The following is a 17303-nucleotide window of genomic DNA, read 5'->3' on the forward strand; positions in this document are numbered from 1 at the left end:
GACGAGGGGGGTACCCCTGCTGTGTCCGACGAAATCGGAACACGAGGGCAGGGCTGGCCTGGCTTTTCGAGACTCCGCCACTCTAGCGAGCCAATGGAAATAGAGGGAATGATGCACAGTGGCATGGTGTTCTCAGTTGCAGCCAATGATGTCGCTTACTAAGGCTGCAAGCGTCAGAGCGGGTCCACCCACGCAAGCCACGAGACGACATTTCTCAACTGAGGTTGGCCCGGGCGCAGGCAGTGAACCACAGCCAGGCTCTGCTCTCACTCACTCACTCACTTTTCCCGCTCTCTCCGTCTGGGCTCGGCGCGTGAATGTGAGTCTACCTTACAGTACAGTTGGGCTCCCAGGTTTTCATATTAGTGGCGACAGACAGCCTGCTTCTGTTGCAGCGTGAAGATGGTGGGAAAAGGAAAAAGAGTTGGTTGCGCCGGGATGACAAAAGTCGGCAACAGAAATCCAGCAGGATGGCTCAGTCATCAAGCTTCGCTTCCAGAGCCAATCACCGAGTGACTCCCTCATCGTTGGCCGTTCTCACTCACTTCAGGCACATTTCGACTCATCAATATTCATCGAAACCCACTCATTTCGCAGTGCCATGGCCTTGTCCTGGCTTGCGATATTCGATACTATCATGGCTTGCGGCCAGGCCGGTCCTCAGTCAGCCTGACACCTCAGTCTGAATCTCCCGACAAACTGCTTTCTCATAAGAAACCTCTTCCGCACCTGTCCCAGTAACGGCCGGGCCGCTGTCTCTGTTTCTCCAGTTCTCATCTCATTCGTCTTGACGCGTGAATACGGACAGGTCAAGTGACTTTGTCCCGTTCGTCCTTATTGCGTCAGGTTATGGTCAACTGTCAGAGGCCTGGCGGGCACTGCGAGACCTGCAGACCGTCGTCTCACCGACAATGATCCTCCACACTCCAGCGTGCGCCGTGCGGGCCGTTGAATGAGAGGCGCTGTTGTGGCTGAGAGATAGTCAACGTTCCAGAATGGCTAGATGAGCGACGAAGCGCTGAAGGCTCTCGTTCGATGAAGCTAATGTCACTTTCCACACTCCATCTGCCGATGGGATACCTCTGCCCTCTGTCGACCAGGGCTGACGCCATCCAATATCATATCTCAAATGAGAACGATCTCTCCCCTCTGGGCCTCCAGCGCTATGCTCGGTTGGAAGCCCTGCAGCCCGGCCAGCCCATCATTTCAGTCGATTTTCCTCTTCCCCTCACCTCTTCTCCAAGACCAAGGCCAACCGGCCCCAGGCACCAGTCTCGTTCCACAGGGCTCGATGACTCTTTAAACCTAGGGATGGATATGCGCGCGTTCCAAACTCATCTTCCATACTCAGTGCGTGTGTTTCGTCCCTCAGTTGCGGCCACACACAAAGATATCGCTGAGTGTGCTGACACTGAGCGAATCTCACTCAAACACTCAAGTTGCTGCTGGAGCAGCGTAATCTTACAATAGTATCTTTGCCCTGCTGTTCGGCCGATAAACTACTTGAGGCTGAGACTCCATCAGCAGGCCCTCCCATAAGGTCCCAAGGTCCCTCCCCCCGTCAGATCAAGTCAGCTCAACCCCGTTCACTCCCCATTTATCCCGTTCCCCGCCGTCGCCTACTCTTCAGTTGACATTTGGCTCATCTGTTCATTTGTTCATCTGACGTCGAGTTCTGTCCGTCTGCCCTTCTCCAACACTCCAACAGAACAGCTTGTTGGCAGTGCTCAGGAGGCTCATTAATGCCGTGCTGTTCCTGCATCTGTACCTGGCAGAGAAACTGTTTCTCTCCTCCTGTTCCTTTTCCCTTTTCCCCATTCATAAATCACGCCTCGGCCAACCTACAGACCGCTGCGCTCTGAACCCTGCTCATCGCAAAAGATCTAACCACGCTCACCCTGCCGCGCACCATCTCACTCTCACCCAACTTGCCTGTCTGCCTGGCCATACCAGGATAGACGACATCTTACCTCACACCAAACTTTACGTGTCCCGGCCAACCCATCCCGGCCATACTCACTCACCACATTGCCACTGCGACGACTACGACGACTCACACCTCCCACCACACGACCCGCCGTCCGGAGTGCCTGGCGTCGTCTCTGAGTCCATCTCCCCGTAAGGTATCCGTAGCTGCCGAGCCGCCATCGCAAATCGAACCGCGCATGGGCCACGGGAGGCTAGGCAACATCGTCATCCCTTCCCTCGCTTGATGGGAGACCGCCGGATCCGCGGCTCGGAGGAGCCGTCGGAAGAAAAGACAGAGCCGTTCTCTCAATCTGAAATCGATGCCCGCATGAGAAACATCCGCGTAGAGGAACCCTTTGACCTCATCTCAGGCGACCCCGTGCCGCTCGACAAGCTGCGCGTCGAGGAGCACCACCACAAGCAGGGTATTCGCATTCTCGTCCGACCCCTCACTCGGAGCCGCTCAGTGAGCCCGGGCAACTACAACTGCCAGTGGCTCGCCCTCCGCGCCGAGGTTGCTTCTGAGCAGGAACCTCAGCACAAGGTGCTCGCCGTCTCCCAGACGTCCCGGGACATCAAGTTCTCCGTGCGTATCCCGCCGGAGCGGTTGGATGACAACACGCCCCGCCCACCGCTATGGTGCGAGCTCTACTATGATCCGACGAGCGATAATCAGATCCTGCTGAACAGATCCGAGGTGCCCATCTCATTAACGAGGATCTCTGATGGTCCCAGTTCCTGCGCCAGCTGGGGAGTTAATCCGGGAGCCCCCAAGGCGCTGTCACCAGGCACATGGAGGATAAACGTCCGCGATGTTGAAGTGCTCGACTTCAGGATCTTGGAGAAGCGCCCCGCCTACTTCAAACACTCCGATTCGGACATCAAAGACGAACTACCCTCAAGCTCAAACTCAGATGCCCTCAACGCCTCTGGTAAGCGGTCATTCAATGCCGACGATGGCGAGCCACGGACCGAGAAGAAGGCGCGTACGACAGAGGAGGCTGGCACAGTGAAGAAGGAAAAGGAAGACGGCGTCATCATGTTCCTCAGACCACAAGCACAACCCCTCGTATTCCCCCTGCCCACAGAAGCCAAGGGCAGGGAGCTTGTAGCGACAAATGGCCACGCCCTGCTAGACATGCAAAAGGACGAGACGGTCGTCATCCCCGGCGGCTGCGAGATCGACGAGTATACAGTCTCCAAGCGCGACCAAATCGCCTCCACCGCCCTCTCCTCCGTCTTCACCGCAGAGCATTCCAATGTCCCGGACGGTGTCGTCACCGTCAAAGTCCTCAAGACCCGCACGGCCAACGCGAACGCCAACACCGCCTCAAAGCCCCAGGACAACAACGAGCGCAACGTGATCCGGCAGGCCGACATGTGGCTCCGCGAGTACCAGTCCCAAGACGACCTCCGCCACGAGTCCATCGTCAAGCTCTACGGCGGCGACGCCCGCTACCTCTCCCTATACATGGAACACGTCGACGCCAAGGACCTCAGCGCAAAGGGCGTCTGGCGCTCCCAGCTGGACCACAGCTTCCTCGGCGATCGCGCCGACGCCTTCGCCATTGCGCGCGACATCAGCGGCGCACTGCACTACCTGCACAGCAAGAACCTCGTCCACAACGACATCAAGCCCGCCAACATCCTCTACTCGCCCTCCCGCGGTGCCGTGCTCTGCGATTTCGGGCTGTCGACGCACACCAGCGGGCCCGTGACGACGGGCGGCACGCCGTACTACATCCCGCCCGAGTTCATCGGCAAGAAGCTCCGCGGCCCGCCTTCGGATGTCTGGGCGCTCGGCGTGACGATGCTCTACGTTCTCGGCAAGATTCCCTTCCCGGACGCCCGCTCGCGGAAGCAGGCCAAGCAGACGGCGCTGTACTGGATGATTGCCGACGTGAATCGGCCCCCGCCCCCGCCGAACCCGCAGCAGAGGGGCCCCGCCCAGCCTTGCCCTGCTGTGGACCAGATGTACAGATGGCTGAGCGAGGTTGCGGTGGCGAGAGAGAAGCTGTATCCGCGCGACAAGCTCGAGCGGCTTGTTTCCGATATGCTGATACCCGCGCCGACACAGCGTATCACCATGGCCCGCGTCGTGAGGGAGCTCTATGTCATGGAGCAACAGGCTCTCGCGAAGAGGTGATCAGTTCTACTCATCGATTTCTTTATGTTTTGGCATGGATTTAATCTGGATTATACGTTGTCGATTTGGTCGAGATAGACGTCACTGCCCAGGCAGTGCGCGCATGAAGCTGCATGATGTTTGCGAGAGATACCACTGATGTTGAGAAAGTAGCATGCATGGTTTTGAGTAAGTGCTTTTTAGTTGGTTTTGGGGATTCACGCCGGCCTCGTTCAGTAACATTGACGCAGGTCAGGTCGCATTGCATTTGGTCACATTTGGACATGGTTCGCATCTCATATATACACATACATATATCTGAGCATAGCATTTTTGAGAAATTTCCTTTTCATTATCATATCGGTCATCCAGAGGATGAACTGGTATCAAGCATTCATGTACATTAGAAGCACAAACGCATTTCTCATGCTGTCCCTTGACCGTGATGTATGTATTCATCAGACCACACCTTTCGCTCCCCATGTCGTTCTCTACCGTCCCATCAATGGACTTACAGGCTCATGCCAAAGACGAATGCCATGCTGAGACCAACGACAGATGAGAGGGCGAGCATGTGGGCTCCACTGCCTGCCGCGCCGCTGGAACCGCCACCGGTGGTGGAGTTGCTGGTGCTGTTCCCGCTGGTGCTGTTGGTTCCGTTGGCGCTCTGCTCCTGGATGGTGTGAACCGTCACGCCCTCAGTCTTGCACCGATCCGAGGGGAGGGTGGTGGCATTGGAAGTGAAGCGGATATCAGCGCACTACATCGCCCACTACGTCAGCATTATGCCCTCTAATGAAACGTTCATCGAAAGCGGTCTTCGAAGTACTTGATGAAAGAGAGGTATTGAACATACGTTGTAAAGTCCAGACCCAGACTCGCCGACAGTCACGACCTGGATACTTCCCCTCTGACCATCCTTCGCGGGCGTCGGCAGCGCGAGCTTCTCGACGCAGAGAGTGCCGGAGCCGGTGGCGTTCCAGAACTGCGGAGTGAGTGTAATGTTGTGCGTCGTGACGTTGCCGCCGGACTCGATGCCGAGGTTGATGAAGACGTAGGTCCAGTCGTGGTGCAGGTCGAGCTCGATGGAGCCGCCGTCGAGGGGCCAGTCTGTGACGTTGCCTCTGCCGTAGGGGACGCCGGCGCCTGTTGAGGAAGTCAGCTTGTGTCACCTGTCGCACTCGACTTATGGGGGGAGATGAAGGTGAGCTTAAGTAAGGAGAGGAGAGCACCGTACAGGGATAGGTCCACTGAGAGTAGCCGGTCAGATTCGTTCCGCTGAGGGTATCAGCGCGCCATGAGGGGTAGGCGAGACCAAAATGAGCGGACGCAAAGTTGGCGGCGCCGAGAGCGAGAAGGAGGGTCTTGGGGGCCATGGTTGTAAGTGTTATGAGATCAGCGGAGCTCGTAACTTTGTACAGCGGGTCAGAGAGAGTGATCAACAATGGGGAAGTACTGCCAAGAAGATGAAGAGGAGGATGGTTGGCGACATCACTGGCAATATTCTGCGAGACAAGCATTTATATAAACAAACCAACCTCCGCACGCAAACACCTGCAGCATACCTTAAATGGGTAGCTTATCCTTACCTTTGGGATGTCACGTAGACTGGGATCTGAGCTGTTAGCATCGTGGCAGGTAGACTAAGGTAGGCCAGCTTTCGCGCGAAGGAAACTCCCTCACACGCCACAATGAGAACGGCCTAGACTTGTTACGGCGCTGCCCTGTGATGCGGCCTTATGGGAATTAGCCGGCTGGCGTATATACTGTAAAATGACAGCAGCATCTCGCGGCATTGAGCAGGCCTCATGGCGACAGGGAATGGGAAACCCAAAAGCTTCGGGCTGAAAGGCCGAGAGGCGAGCAGTTTCGCAACGGGAAAGTAAACCAATGGAGGGCACCAATTGAGCAAGTTTATTTTCACTCAGGCAAGGTACCTGGGTCTAGCGAGAATCTGGCTGGTCTTTGAGTGAGATTTCCAAACAGCCAAAATGGCGGCCTAGATGTTTCCTTCGTGGAAAACGGTCGTTTGGCTGACTTGGAGAGGCTCAAGATGGGAATGGTCCCCTTGTTTGGCCAGCGAATCAGAGCTGGTTGATGGCGGGGGCGGGGGAACGGCGGGCGCTAGCGCGGATGCAAGTATCTTGCTCAAACTCACGCACTCTCCCCCGGTTGTAGCTCCCGAATGGGCGTTCCTCGCTCCTAGGGAGATGGCATGTACTCATTGGTCCAAGTATGTAAAGGCCGGCGGTGGTTGTGGCGGTTGGAATGAAATGGGTTGTTTGTTGTCGAGGCAATCCGCTGTGTAAGGGCATTTTGTCAGTTGTTCTGGAGAAGACTTCGTGGCTTGAGTTAACTGTCACGTGGATGTAAGTTGCCAAGGTCTCTCCAGACTTAGCAGGTCCTGATGCCTCTGTTCCATTATCGATAACATTCAATGAGTGATTGGGGTCATTTCGAAAGCTTCTGGCAGGTTACTTCGGATGAATTCTATCGGTGTTGAGTATTGGAGAAAGTCGAAATTAAAAGTCAAGTTTACGCACGAGAAAAATTCACCACGGAATCACATCATACTTGCACTCAAAACCGATCGCGATCCTATATGAGCATAGACCATATAATCAAATCTAGGGTTTTACGACAACAATTTGTCTGAACTCCCATGCCTCATATGCAAGCCAGTACACGTTCACTCACGTCTCACCTTCGAACACCCAGAAACGCCGACTTGAGACATGGGGCTACCTCTGCTTTACAATATGAATTCATATGGTATTTCCCAGAAGATGTATGTGCACTGGTTAGAAGTATAGAAAACATGAGACCAACGTTACTACAACTTGGGAAGCTGGTTGAGAGACCACAGACCAGTCTCATCCGTGTACTGCTCCCCACCAACAAACCCTCCAGAAACAGGTCCTCTCCCAGCCTGCCAGAAAGGAATCGTGACAAAGATATCCTTACTCGTAATATTCGCCACAAAGACTCCAGCATCGCCCAAATCCCACCGCATAATCATTCCAGCAGGCGCCGGTGTGCCAGGCACAAGCGGCCAAACATGCCCCTCACCCCATCCCAGCGTATTGTTCACGCGGTCGACGCATCGCGACGCAATCACATGTCCATCATCGTAGGTCGCGAGGTACTCGGAGCTGATCTCGGTGCCGTCCTGCGCGTGCGAGTGCCACCAGACGACGGCGTAGGGTCCAAGACGGGCATGGCCCCAGAAGGCAGCCTGGATTGCTTCCTGGAAGGGGCGGTCGACCCAGGTCTTGTCGTGGTAGCCGTAGCCAGAGAAGGACATTGCCGTGTCGCCGAGCGTGAGGTCGACTGTTGCTTCGGCGTCGGGGAGGGCGTTGGCCCAGGCTACGCCTTCGACGTTTTTCTCGTTCACGCCTGCTGCGTCGGTGCCGCAGGTGTAGTGGGGGGCGACGGTCTGAAATTGTCAGTTGTCAGTCTCAGCCATGTACTTGGATGAGTAGACGTGTACTCACATTGCCTCGCAAGATGAGACTTCCATAGATACCAGTCTCGGGCGAGTTGATCGTGACGTTATACACCGGTCTCGGCTGCAGCAAGCTCGAGCCCGACCAGCTGACCTCGCTGCCGCCGAAAAAGTCGACGCGCATGCTCTTGTCCGCCCTCTCGGTGATGTTGGCGTACTCGGAGTTGACTCCGTAGCTGAAGGCCGTACCGTTCGCAAAGGATCCGAACAGGGATACGTGGTATTGCGTGGTGCCTACATCTGCGCCGTTGTCGGTCGGTCTCTGGATCTCAAAGTTGAAGACGACGGTCTCGTTGGTCGAAGGGTTCATCGCGTCAAAGTACCATCTGTGGATACTTGTGTCAGTCACATGCATGATGTATGGCAGCAGGGGGTTAGAAAGGCAAGCTGCACGTAGGGTCTGATGACGTACGAGTCAAAGGTAGTTGCGTTCGGGCCCGGGTCGATCTTGAAGAAGTCTGCTTCACCGAGAGCTTCTGTGGTGAACTGAACCTTGGTTGTGCCATTATAGAAGTCCTTGCCGAGCTGGATGACCCGATCTCCAGTGTTCGTCTCAGCAGAGCAGGTAGATGCCGAAATGGCTGCTGCAGCCAGCAGACAAGCTTTTGTATGCTTCATGCTGTGGTGTAACTGACAATGAGGCGTGTGAAGATAGGCGCTCTTGAGACAATCGAGTGTTTCGTAGATTGACTTGAATGTTTCGAGGTTTGCTGTATGTTGCCTTATATAGAGCGAAATAGACTGCCATCATTCAGAACTTTGCTGCGCCGAGAAAAGGGGAAACTCGGCTCAAGATCCTCTCGCGATTGCCCACATAACCAACTTAGCCGCAACCCTTCAGTAGAGGTAATTGAAGCTGACCAAGCCCCCTTGACATCACATCGCACAAAGAATCAGCCGAACGCTCCGGTGCGGAAGCCATATTGAAAAACTCTCATGTGCTCACGATTTTCACAAGATATTGCAGTGTCGAAAGATTTGTGGATTACGGCATCAACTTCGGTCTCGGTTCATCCCGTAATTCGACTCGCAGCTCGGTCTCGCTTTTGACGGTGGTGTTCGCTTTAGGGAGTCTGTAGTTCGTCATTTCCCGTTCGTCATGCCCTTGTTACCAAAGGAGCCCGAAGGACCCCGAGTGCCGCAAGTTCCTATCTCCGGATGGAACCTCATTACGTGAGAGGTCGGCGATGCATCCGTCGGCCTCGGTCGAGCAGCAGCCTCCGGATCCGGGGCCAGACTTGTTTCCCCAGCCGCCCGGGCACCGCTCCGGAACTTCTCCACTTCTCGGTGTAGACGTCATCATTGACTTTTGTCACCCCAACAGCCAAGGTCGGAGGCAAGGACGCTGAGCTTTGACGAAACAAGGTTTGGCGCATCCCCGCTGCCGAGTCTATCTCGACTTCACTCGTAAACACCCCACCACCCCTTCAGTCCGCGCTCACGGAACTCGCGCGGCTTGCGTGAGAAGATGCGACTTCCGCGATCAATCGAGCACGGCGCAGAGAACAAGGTGCGCGAGATCGCCCGAAAAATCACAAGCTGAGTAAGCTCAACCAGCGTCGATGGTTTAGTGGTAAAATTCTCCGTTGCCATCCAGCAGCGTCGGGGAGCCGGGGGTTCGATTCCCCCTCGACGCAACCCTTTTGACCCGTGGCACAAATCCGTCTTCGATTAGGCGGTACCTGCCGTAGCTTTTGCTTCTGGTAGACTCAGCGGCGCTTCCCACATCTTGTCTGTTCTCTCAATGCTCAACCGGCGCCTCTCTATAATCCATTGTGATGGAAATCCGTTCATGGGATACATCAACGTCAGATTTAGTGTAGCATCGGACCGAATGGAATTAAAATAATTGTCGTATTTCCCCGGACTTGGATGATTGGCTTCTTGGACAGGACCAGCCTTGGCGGTCAAGAGTAAGACTATAAGACCTGGGGAGACTTCGGGAGCGTCTACAGAAAGCGTTGAAATACGGTCTAGCGCAACATCGTATCAGATCGTTGCGCTGCGCCGCGGTGACATTCGCGAACGTGTACGAGCTATGATGATGTCGTCGACGTGGATGGATAGCATCGTGAGATGGGCGTTATTCTTTTGTGGCTGCGACGGTGCAATCGATGCGACCTCTGGTTCCGAACCACGGCAGTCAAAGCAAAGATATCTTGCCCGGTTGACTCAACGTAAGGCGACCAATAATGGATCAACAATTGAGACCAGATGAAGGGTCACCGAAGATGTTGCATCATATGTGCCCTGATTTTCAGTGTTGAGAAATGGGCAACGGCGCGATTGGCATGAAATGGACGGGGAAAGTTGCGGCGGCCTCAAGTCACTCGGTATCTTTTCTCGCGCCATGTGGGGCTCTGCTCCAACCGAGCGAGCCAATGGGTCCACCCAGAGAAATCCGCCCACCGTTCAGCCCCGTCGCACCCGCATGGGTACATGGATGCTGACCATTACGATGATGAACCAAAGTTCTTTTCATTTAGCAACATCGTATATCTGCTTGATAGAAGTTTTGATAGTTGAAGATGCGATATAAAGTAGTTGAGAATGGTCTCAATTTTTCAGCATAGTTCCAGCTCGCATGTGAAGCATATCGCGTGATATTCCATGCTGCAGTTCTAACATTTAATCGGCGTTGCATGTCTCGTAGATTGACTATCCCTGCTTGCGATCAGCGCACGGGCCACTGAGGCCAAAATCACTGCGCCTTGGGACGCCGGCACAGGCAACCACTCAGAAGAAGCGGGCCTGAGTCACTGAGGACTTCAAATCCCCAGGCATCCCTCGCGCATTTCGACTGCTGGACCTCTCTTTCTTCCTCACCCGCTCCGAATACCTTCAATTTCTACCTACCTCTTCTTACCTTACCCTTACCACCGTGCCATTGATTGCATCTAGCTCAGTCGATTGATACAAGCTTTCAAGCTTACCCCGCGCCACTGATTAACAAAAGCGAGATGCTCTAGTTGAATCAACGATCCACCCCGCAGCAGCCAATATGGCTTCTTATGCAGATCCTCCGGTCCAAGACCGCTGGGACTCGCACGACTTCGATGGTGACCCTGATCGCTATCAATGCCTTTACAACATGTCAGACGAATTTGACTTGGATGCTTGGGCGACTCCTGATCCTCGGGTCACGACTTTGGTCGACATGGGAGACGCCTTTGCTTCGGAGATGGGAATGCCTAACTCTACCCCAGTCGAATTCGAGAAAACGGACTCCCCTTTTGATGGAGGCAGCTCCGACAATGGAGGATATCCACCACCACCACTGTTGACGTTCACAAGACGCCGACGCCCACCTGTGCAGTTGTTACTTCGCAAGGTTAGTTAACGACTGAATACAAGACTCTTCTCTCATGACGAGAGGCTAACACACAAACCTAGTCCCGCCATGCATCTATTGCTTGTGGTGAATGTCGCCGAGACATGATTGCTTCTTGTTCCCTCTCTTCCCGGGAGGAATTGGCGAGCGTCCGGCTTTCGGAGCTTGCAACTATGGAGGACATTTGCGTCCTAGATTTCCTTGCTCCAGTTCATGAGTGTCAAGATGATGCACTGATTGCATCTCTGGACACTACCAAGTCATTGGATCGCGTCTTCGTTCGGAGACTAGACGATAGAATGATGCGATTGTTGTCTGTTGCTGTCTAATGTTGGGAGGATGATGTTGGTTATTCGCACCGGTAAGCTCGCCAACGGCGCGTCTACGCTTCCTCTCGCTACCTGCCTCTAACGCTTCCCCCCAGGTTGGCCAAGGACCTGAGTACGTCGTAAAACTTCTCGATCGGCCATCTGAACTTGATAGCGCCCCTCCACAAGAATTCACACAAACGCAACCATTCGTAAACCAGCTAGCTCAGCAAATCGCCGAGTCAACCACCCTTTACCAACACGACCCTTACTACCAGCAATTTTCAACTCCTGAAACGGAGTTTTACGACCTGTCTGCTGCAACGATCCCCGTTGGCAGACTTTCAAGCGAGAACACTACACACCACCCCGGGTTCCCCCCCTCAGTCGCAGTTATGGCGGTCACTACCACAGGCTGGCCCTACGGGGCCCAGCCGGTACGTGCTGCACCCGATGCCATGAACGACAGCATGTATCAAAACTCGCCTTTCTCCGAGCTCTATGAGACTCCGGACGAGGGCGACGATTGGGCTATGCTCATGCAGCAGGACATGCTCGCTACTGGCGATTACGACATGACCACCTTCGACCTTTCCGCCATTGAACCAACTTACCAAACCACCGACTCTCCCCAGGACATCTTCAACGACCCCGCCGTCCAGTTCGATGTCGCGCAGAGCCTAGGCCCCGACTTCTTTGACTTCAACGGCCCTCTGCCCGACCTCTCCACCTCAGGCTACCTCTCTGGCGACCAGGTCTCCTCTTATATGGGTAGCACGAACACCTCACCCTTCGAGCCCATCCTCGACTTCTTCCCCGACACCGACCCATACTCCATGTTCCCGGCAAGCACCGACGGCTCGCCCCTTGACACAACTACCTCCTCCCCCGGATCAGACAACGCAAGCGCCCCTTCCAGCTCCTCCCACCCATACAGCTGCACCACCGACGGCTGCACAAAGACCTTTGCCAAGGAGGCCCAGCTGAAGCAGCACCAGCGCGTCCACCGCAAGGCCCTCGTCTGCACCATCTGCCGCGCCGAGCACCGCCACGAGCACAAGTTCGCTCAAGTGCGGGACCTAGAGCGGCACATGCAGGCGCGCCACAAGGACGTCGCGGAAAAGAACAACGTCCGCTCCGAGATCCGCCAGTGCCCACACCAGGGGTGCGAACACCAGGGGGAGGCGGGACAATGTGTCGAGGCACCACAAGAGTAAGCACGGTAAGGAACTCAAGTGGAAGAGGGGTGTCCCTCACGTGGTGGGTTGAGTTTCTCTTCTCAACCGGGTTTGATGTTCTCAACTCCAGAAATATGATACGAGCGTTGTGAGTTCTTGGCGTTTATCTACTACCTTTTGCATTTTGTTTCCTATCTGTTCGGTTTGGGATCTCGGTAGTCTAGCATTGCATTTAGACAATAACAAACCCTTAAAACATAACTTACTGGTGCCAACGCAAACGTGATCAAGAAGACTGGGGCTCATCTGGGAATAATGGATTCCTTGGCAGTAGTCATCAAGAGCGGCCGCACGTGCACTGGTTGCTGAAAGACCGGTGCCGAACATCCCCATAATAACCTTCCGTAATGGCTCCACAAATCCCGACCGTCTCGACCGGTCATCCTGAGACGTGTCCGGCGGTTGACCCAACGCCAAGGTAATCCGCGCCACTGCCATTTGCTTTTGGGTTGAGTTGCTGGAAAACTTTGAATTAATGCTGGGTGCTCACAACATGTTGTCTTTTCGCAGTATTAGTGAGAAACTGTCCACTGCTTCTGATGGCCCATCGTCCTTGTAACATCATCACAATATTCCCCAACGCGAAAGTGCAGATGGTGTTAACTAGTACTCATAGCACTCGTAGCATGTATGCCTTGCACGACCCTGTTTTACCTCGCTCCAAATCGAACCCTTCGACGCCTTTCTTATTTTAGGGATACTAGGCCTCATATGTGGTCGCCAACACCTTTCATAGACTCATTCATCCATTTCAGGCTACAATTGCAACCTACCCGCAGGAGGCCTCAGACACGAACTAGCTGTGCCTCACAAGGGAGGCTGGTCTCTTGCGACCTGACCGTCCCAACACGAGATACGTATCAACCAACAAGAGTTTTTTCGACCAAGTGCCGGACCAACCGGAGCTGGGTTCCATCCTATCAATGACTCTGTAGATTGACGTGATGGATGCAGTGATCCTTGCCAGCTGAGTCCACGGTTGGTTTGGCCCTCTGCAAGTTACGCGCCGAGGGAAGGTTTGGTGTGGCTCAACTCAACATGACTTTTTCGATTCCATCGATTCTGGTTTTTCCAACACTTTTGACCGTTCAAAGATTGCGCTGAGCGAACTTTGATGTGGCTCAACTTTAAGGAGAATTTTGGTTTTCGTGGATCTCGTTTTCCCATCACTTTTGATTACTCTAACTATGGTGCCAGATTTACTCTCTTCGTTCTATGCGTCTCGCTTTACTCCTCTCATTGATTCTGCCCATTTCATTTCTTTTAACGCGCTGAGTAAACTTCTCATTCCTCTGAGTTGGACATGCCTATGATTTAGTGATTTTATCGCTTGCGTATCTCCAACGCTTTTGACCTTTCTCGCCCTACGCCAATTTCGTTCTTTTCGTTCCGTTCCTCTCTTTCTGCTTCCCTCAATAACGACACCTTTTTCACACCTTTTCTCTATGTCCGTCACCCGATTTCAACCTTTGCGCACACTTCATTCTGCTCACTTTATTTCCGCCAATTCACTTGCTCGACTGTTGGCAACATTTCAGGAATTTCACCAATTTAGCATATTTCACTCGTTTCACTCTATTCTGATTGTTTTACTCCGTTCAACTATTAGCCAATTTCACTCCATTCACACTTTCACACGTGTTACCTACCTCGCACGTTTCACTCTTTCCAACTCTTGTGCTCATTTCAGCCGTTGTGCCTATCCCACCCTCTTTACTCCTTTCCCGCAATTGTACTCTTTCAACCATAGTGGCCGTTTATCTTATTTCATTCATTTCACTCGAGTCTTTTCGAACACTACGCCATTTTCGACCTTTCTGTTCTGTCTGGCCTTCCCATCACTTTTGGCTCTACATCTACTTTTACTTTGTCTGATCACCACTTTCAACTGTCCCAGTCTTTGCAACTTTCCTACTTATTTACACATATTTCGCACATGTTAGAAGAGCCACCGCCACATGCTCTTTCCCTAAAGCTCAAATTCGAGCAGCACACATTTCATCCTTCTTACCTCTTATGTCATCTTCCACTATTGCATTTTTCCTTTGTCTTTCTAAGTTTTGCACCCATGTATACCAAGTTCAACCTATTTCACTACACTTTCCCCAATTGAAAAACATGTCATGCGTTCCGCCAATCTCAACCATCTCAACCTTTTCACAATCTTCAGCCCATCTGTCTTCTTCAAAATCTCAATCTTTTCTACTGACTTATTTCCTTCAACCCTACCATTGCCAGTGCTTCAGCTCTGCCACCCCTGTCATCCTTCTGCCTAGTCGCTGAAGCAGAGTGGTCAGGCAGAATCAAGGAGCGAACAAGCCTCGAGTCACAAGCCCCACACCCATGTCGCCTTGAGAAGTATATAACAGGGGGCAGCCCCCCCCCCCTTCGTTCCGTCAAGAGAGAAAGCAGCGCTGCAGCTGCCGGAACATGTGGTCTTACTGAATCGACCCATGCTCTCAGCTCATGTTCGGTATCTTATGTTAAAACGACTTTTCTACTTGAGCTTTTTGCTTGCCATTACCAAGTGAGGCAGTCACTTGGTAACCATGTCGTCGTCATCCATCAATCCTACATCCATTCCATCCATCTCTGCTCTGCGGCAGCAGCTCGGATATGGCGACTCTAACTCGGCGAATCATCAGTCAAAATTATTCTATGATAGCGTCCGGGCTTTCCGCAAGACCTTTGTAACCAGACAAGGCTATGAGGGCAGTGTGATGTACGAATGGAAGTCTTCAGAGCATCAAAGTGCTCTTGAAGAGATGGTCCAAGCATTCCTCGACCATGACGGCAACGGAGCTCGACTTTGGCCGGATGAACATGCCCAAGGCAGTGTCAAGAAGCTCAAGTATTCCCTTCATGGCACGAAGTAAGTAACAACGACAATCTCGTATCTTTAAGAAAGGCTTTTGGGCTGATAAGTTCATGGTCTTATAGAATTCAGCGAATCCTGAAGCAACTGTTTTGGAGAATGAATCTGCAGCAGCACCGCAATGGCAAATACAGAAAGAACAAAGTGAAGACGGGCAACGTCAACATACGCACACTTGATGGGAGAGGTAGTCACGAGGACCCCATCGATGTAGATGAGATTGAGGAGTCACTCGAGAGCTCTAGTGCGGTTGAAATGCTTACCACCTCAAAGTGAGTGACCTGCACCCTGCACGTACTGAGAGTCTTCTCCTTACATTCGACGCCGTAGCTCGACCACGACTGATCAGGCGGCTGCGCCTTCGAAGATTCTCGACCCATACGAAATTGATTCTACCTCGGAAGAGGTTCAAGGACTATTGCAATCGCAAAGAGAGGTTGGCGCAGACCACTGTTGCGAACCCGAAGGTCATGACCAAGAAGTCGGAAATACTTTCGTAAGACAAATCGTCATGCAAGATTATCACATTGTGTGATTCTAATATAAGGTACTTAATAGAAAGATCCCTTCACGTCGCCGACTGGCCCCATAGAAGATCGCCAATTCGCGCCATATGCTGAAATGAATCCTTCCGAGCCTCCTCCCAACCGTCCCAGAGTTAACACTATGCAGTCTCTCCATCAGACTTCGAAGGGGAAGCGAGACGACGATCCGGTCGACCCCCAAGCAAGTCGGACTTCGCCGCGCAAGCGCCATGCGCCTCAACGCGATGGGCTCATAACAGGCGAACGACTAACTGAAGCCTGGCAGGCTATGGATAAGGACTCTCCCCCAGAGATGGTCGCCGACGCCATGTCATCTGCAGCCCACCTAGAAGTTCCCGGCGGCTCTTTCGCAGGTGTCGAAGAGGAATCGGGTCTCCATATCCATGAGAACAGTGCGGAGAATGTCATAGACAGAGAAACTTCTGTTGATGCCTTCGCTGATGAAATGGTCACTCGACTGACTGCCGAAACTGAGATACATTCACTTCAGCAAGATGAGGTTGTCACCAGCACCGAAACCTCTGAGCCTGCTGACACTTCACGTCAAGAGAGCCCTGCTGTGGAACGCAAGAAGACAGTGTCTTTCTTGGCGGACATGAGACGCTCAGAGACTATGGCTGCAGAGCCAATCGAAAGCAAAGACTCACCTCAGACCGCACAGACGCGTCAAGCGCGAGTCAAGTTTGTGTACCGCATAATCACCCGTTACCCGACTCGCCGGAGCTGTATCTGGAAGCCCAGAGGAAGCTTCCGGACCAAAACGCTGGCCGAACTAGAAGATGAGCTTCCCTTGCGGTTTGAGCGATCCGAGCTCAAGTACCTCCTTGTTCGGCTGGAGGCTCGAGATACTCATGCGGATCAGATAATTCCCTGTGGAAGAGAAGAAGAGTTCGATGCTCTGAAACGACATCTTGCAGACTTCATTCGACATCGCATTGCAGAATCGCTCCCTGGAGAGGAGGTCTCTGTGTTTATCGACATTGAGCCATTGCCTACTCTGGATTCGACGGAGAAATCCTCGGAAGTAGAGTCGATTACGTTCGATTGGTGACGAATCTCGATTTGAGCTAGCGTTTGTTGCGTTGCGGTCTCATGTTTTTCTGGAGTACTAACTTGCGACGAATGATGAAGTTCTTAGGACAGGATAGCCTTGGTTATGGTTACACCAAGTAAGGATATATGGAATGCCCAAATTGCAGATTGTGGAAATACCGTCTCTTGAATGACCCAGTAGCGAAATAAAAAAAGACTCAAGAACCTCTCTGCAACAATCCATGTCCAAACTTGGCGCATCTATGTGGGTTTAACACACGATTGATGCATCTAGATAAGGAAAACGTTGGCATCCGAACATCGTCAAATTTAAGATATCGCCGGCACGCAAGCCTTCAATACCGTTGTGCACAAG

At 53.0% G+C, this 17303-nt stretch overlaps 5 protein-coding genes and 1 non-coding gene across 6 annotated transcripts; 4 read left to right on the forward strand and 2 right to left on the reverse strand.

Moving 5' to 3' along the window:
• Window positions 1-2212: 2212 nt before the first annotated feature.
• N0V96_000763 (uncharacterized protein) lies at window positions 2213-4114 on the forward strand (the record flags this gene model as incomplete). The annotated part of the gene is made up of 1 exon (XM_053193252.2): window positions 2213-4114. One exon carries the CDS (start codon window positions 2213-2215, stop codon window positions 4112-4114), a length of 1902 nt encoding a protein of 633 aa, XP_053049370.2.
• Window positions 4115-4604: 490 nt separating this feature from the next.
• On the reverse strand, window positions 4605-5469 carry N0V96_000764 (uncharacterized protein; the record flags this gene model as incomplete). Its single annotated transcript, XM_053193251.2, has 3 exons — window positions 4605-4853; window positions 4950-5239; window positions 5331-5469. The coding sequence occupies 3 exons, from the start codon at window positions 5467-5469 to the stop codon at window positions 4605-4607; spliced, it is 678 nt and encodes a 225-aa protein (XP_053049369.2).
• A 1457-nt stretch (window positions 5470-6926) lies between these two features.
• Window positions 6927-8216, reverse strand: N0V96_000765 (uncharacterized protein; the record flags this gene model as incomplete). Its single annotated transcript, XM_053193250.2, has 3 exons — window positions 6927-7529; window positions 7588-7924; window positions 8011-8216. The coding sequence occupies 3 exons, from the start codon at window positions 8214-8216 to the stop codon at window positions 6927-6929; spliced, it is 1146 nt and encodes a 381-aa protein (XP_053049368.2).
• Window positions 8217-9154: 938 nt separating this feature from the next.
• Window positions 9155-9235, forward strand: N0V96_000766. Its single transcript has one exon. It is a non-coding gene; the product is annotated as a tRNA-Gly (tRNA).
• A 2036-nt stretch (window positions 9236-11271) lies between these two features.
• N0V96_000767 (uncharacterized protein) lies at window positions 11272-12454 on the forward strand (the record flags this gene model as incomplete). Its single annotated transcript, XM_065756032.1, has 2 exons — window positions 11272-11277; window positions 11354-12454. The coding sequence occupies 2 exons, from the start codon at window positions 11272-11274 to the stop codon at window positions 12452-12454; spliced, it is 1107 nt and encodes a 368-aa protein (XP_065615272.1).
• Window positions 12455-15240: 2786 nt separating this feature from the next.
• Window positions 15241-16946, forward strand: N0V96_000768 (uncharacterized protein; the record flags this gene model as incomplete). Its single annotated transcript, XM_053193248.2, has 4 exons — window positions 15241-15347; window positions 15416-15622; window positions 15681-15846; window positions 15909-16946. The coding sequence occupies 4 exons, from the start codon at window positions 15241-15243 to the stop codon at window positions 16944-16946; spliced, it is 1518 nt and encodes a 505-aa protein (XP_053049366.2).
• Between the last annotated feature and the right edge of the window lie 357 nt (window positions 16947-17303).

Source organism: Colletotrichum fioriniae, assembly GCF_027942845.1.
Source record: "Colletotrichum fioriniae strain IMI 355084 chromosome Unknown scaffold_1, whole genome shotgun sequence".
Taxonomy (NCBI): domain Eukaryota; kingdom Fungi; phylum Ascomycota; class Sordariomycetes; order Glomerellales; family Glomerellaceae; genus Colletotrichum; species Colletotrichum fioriniae.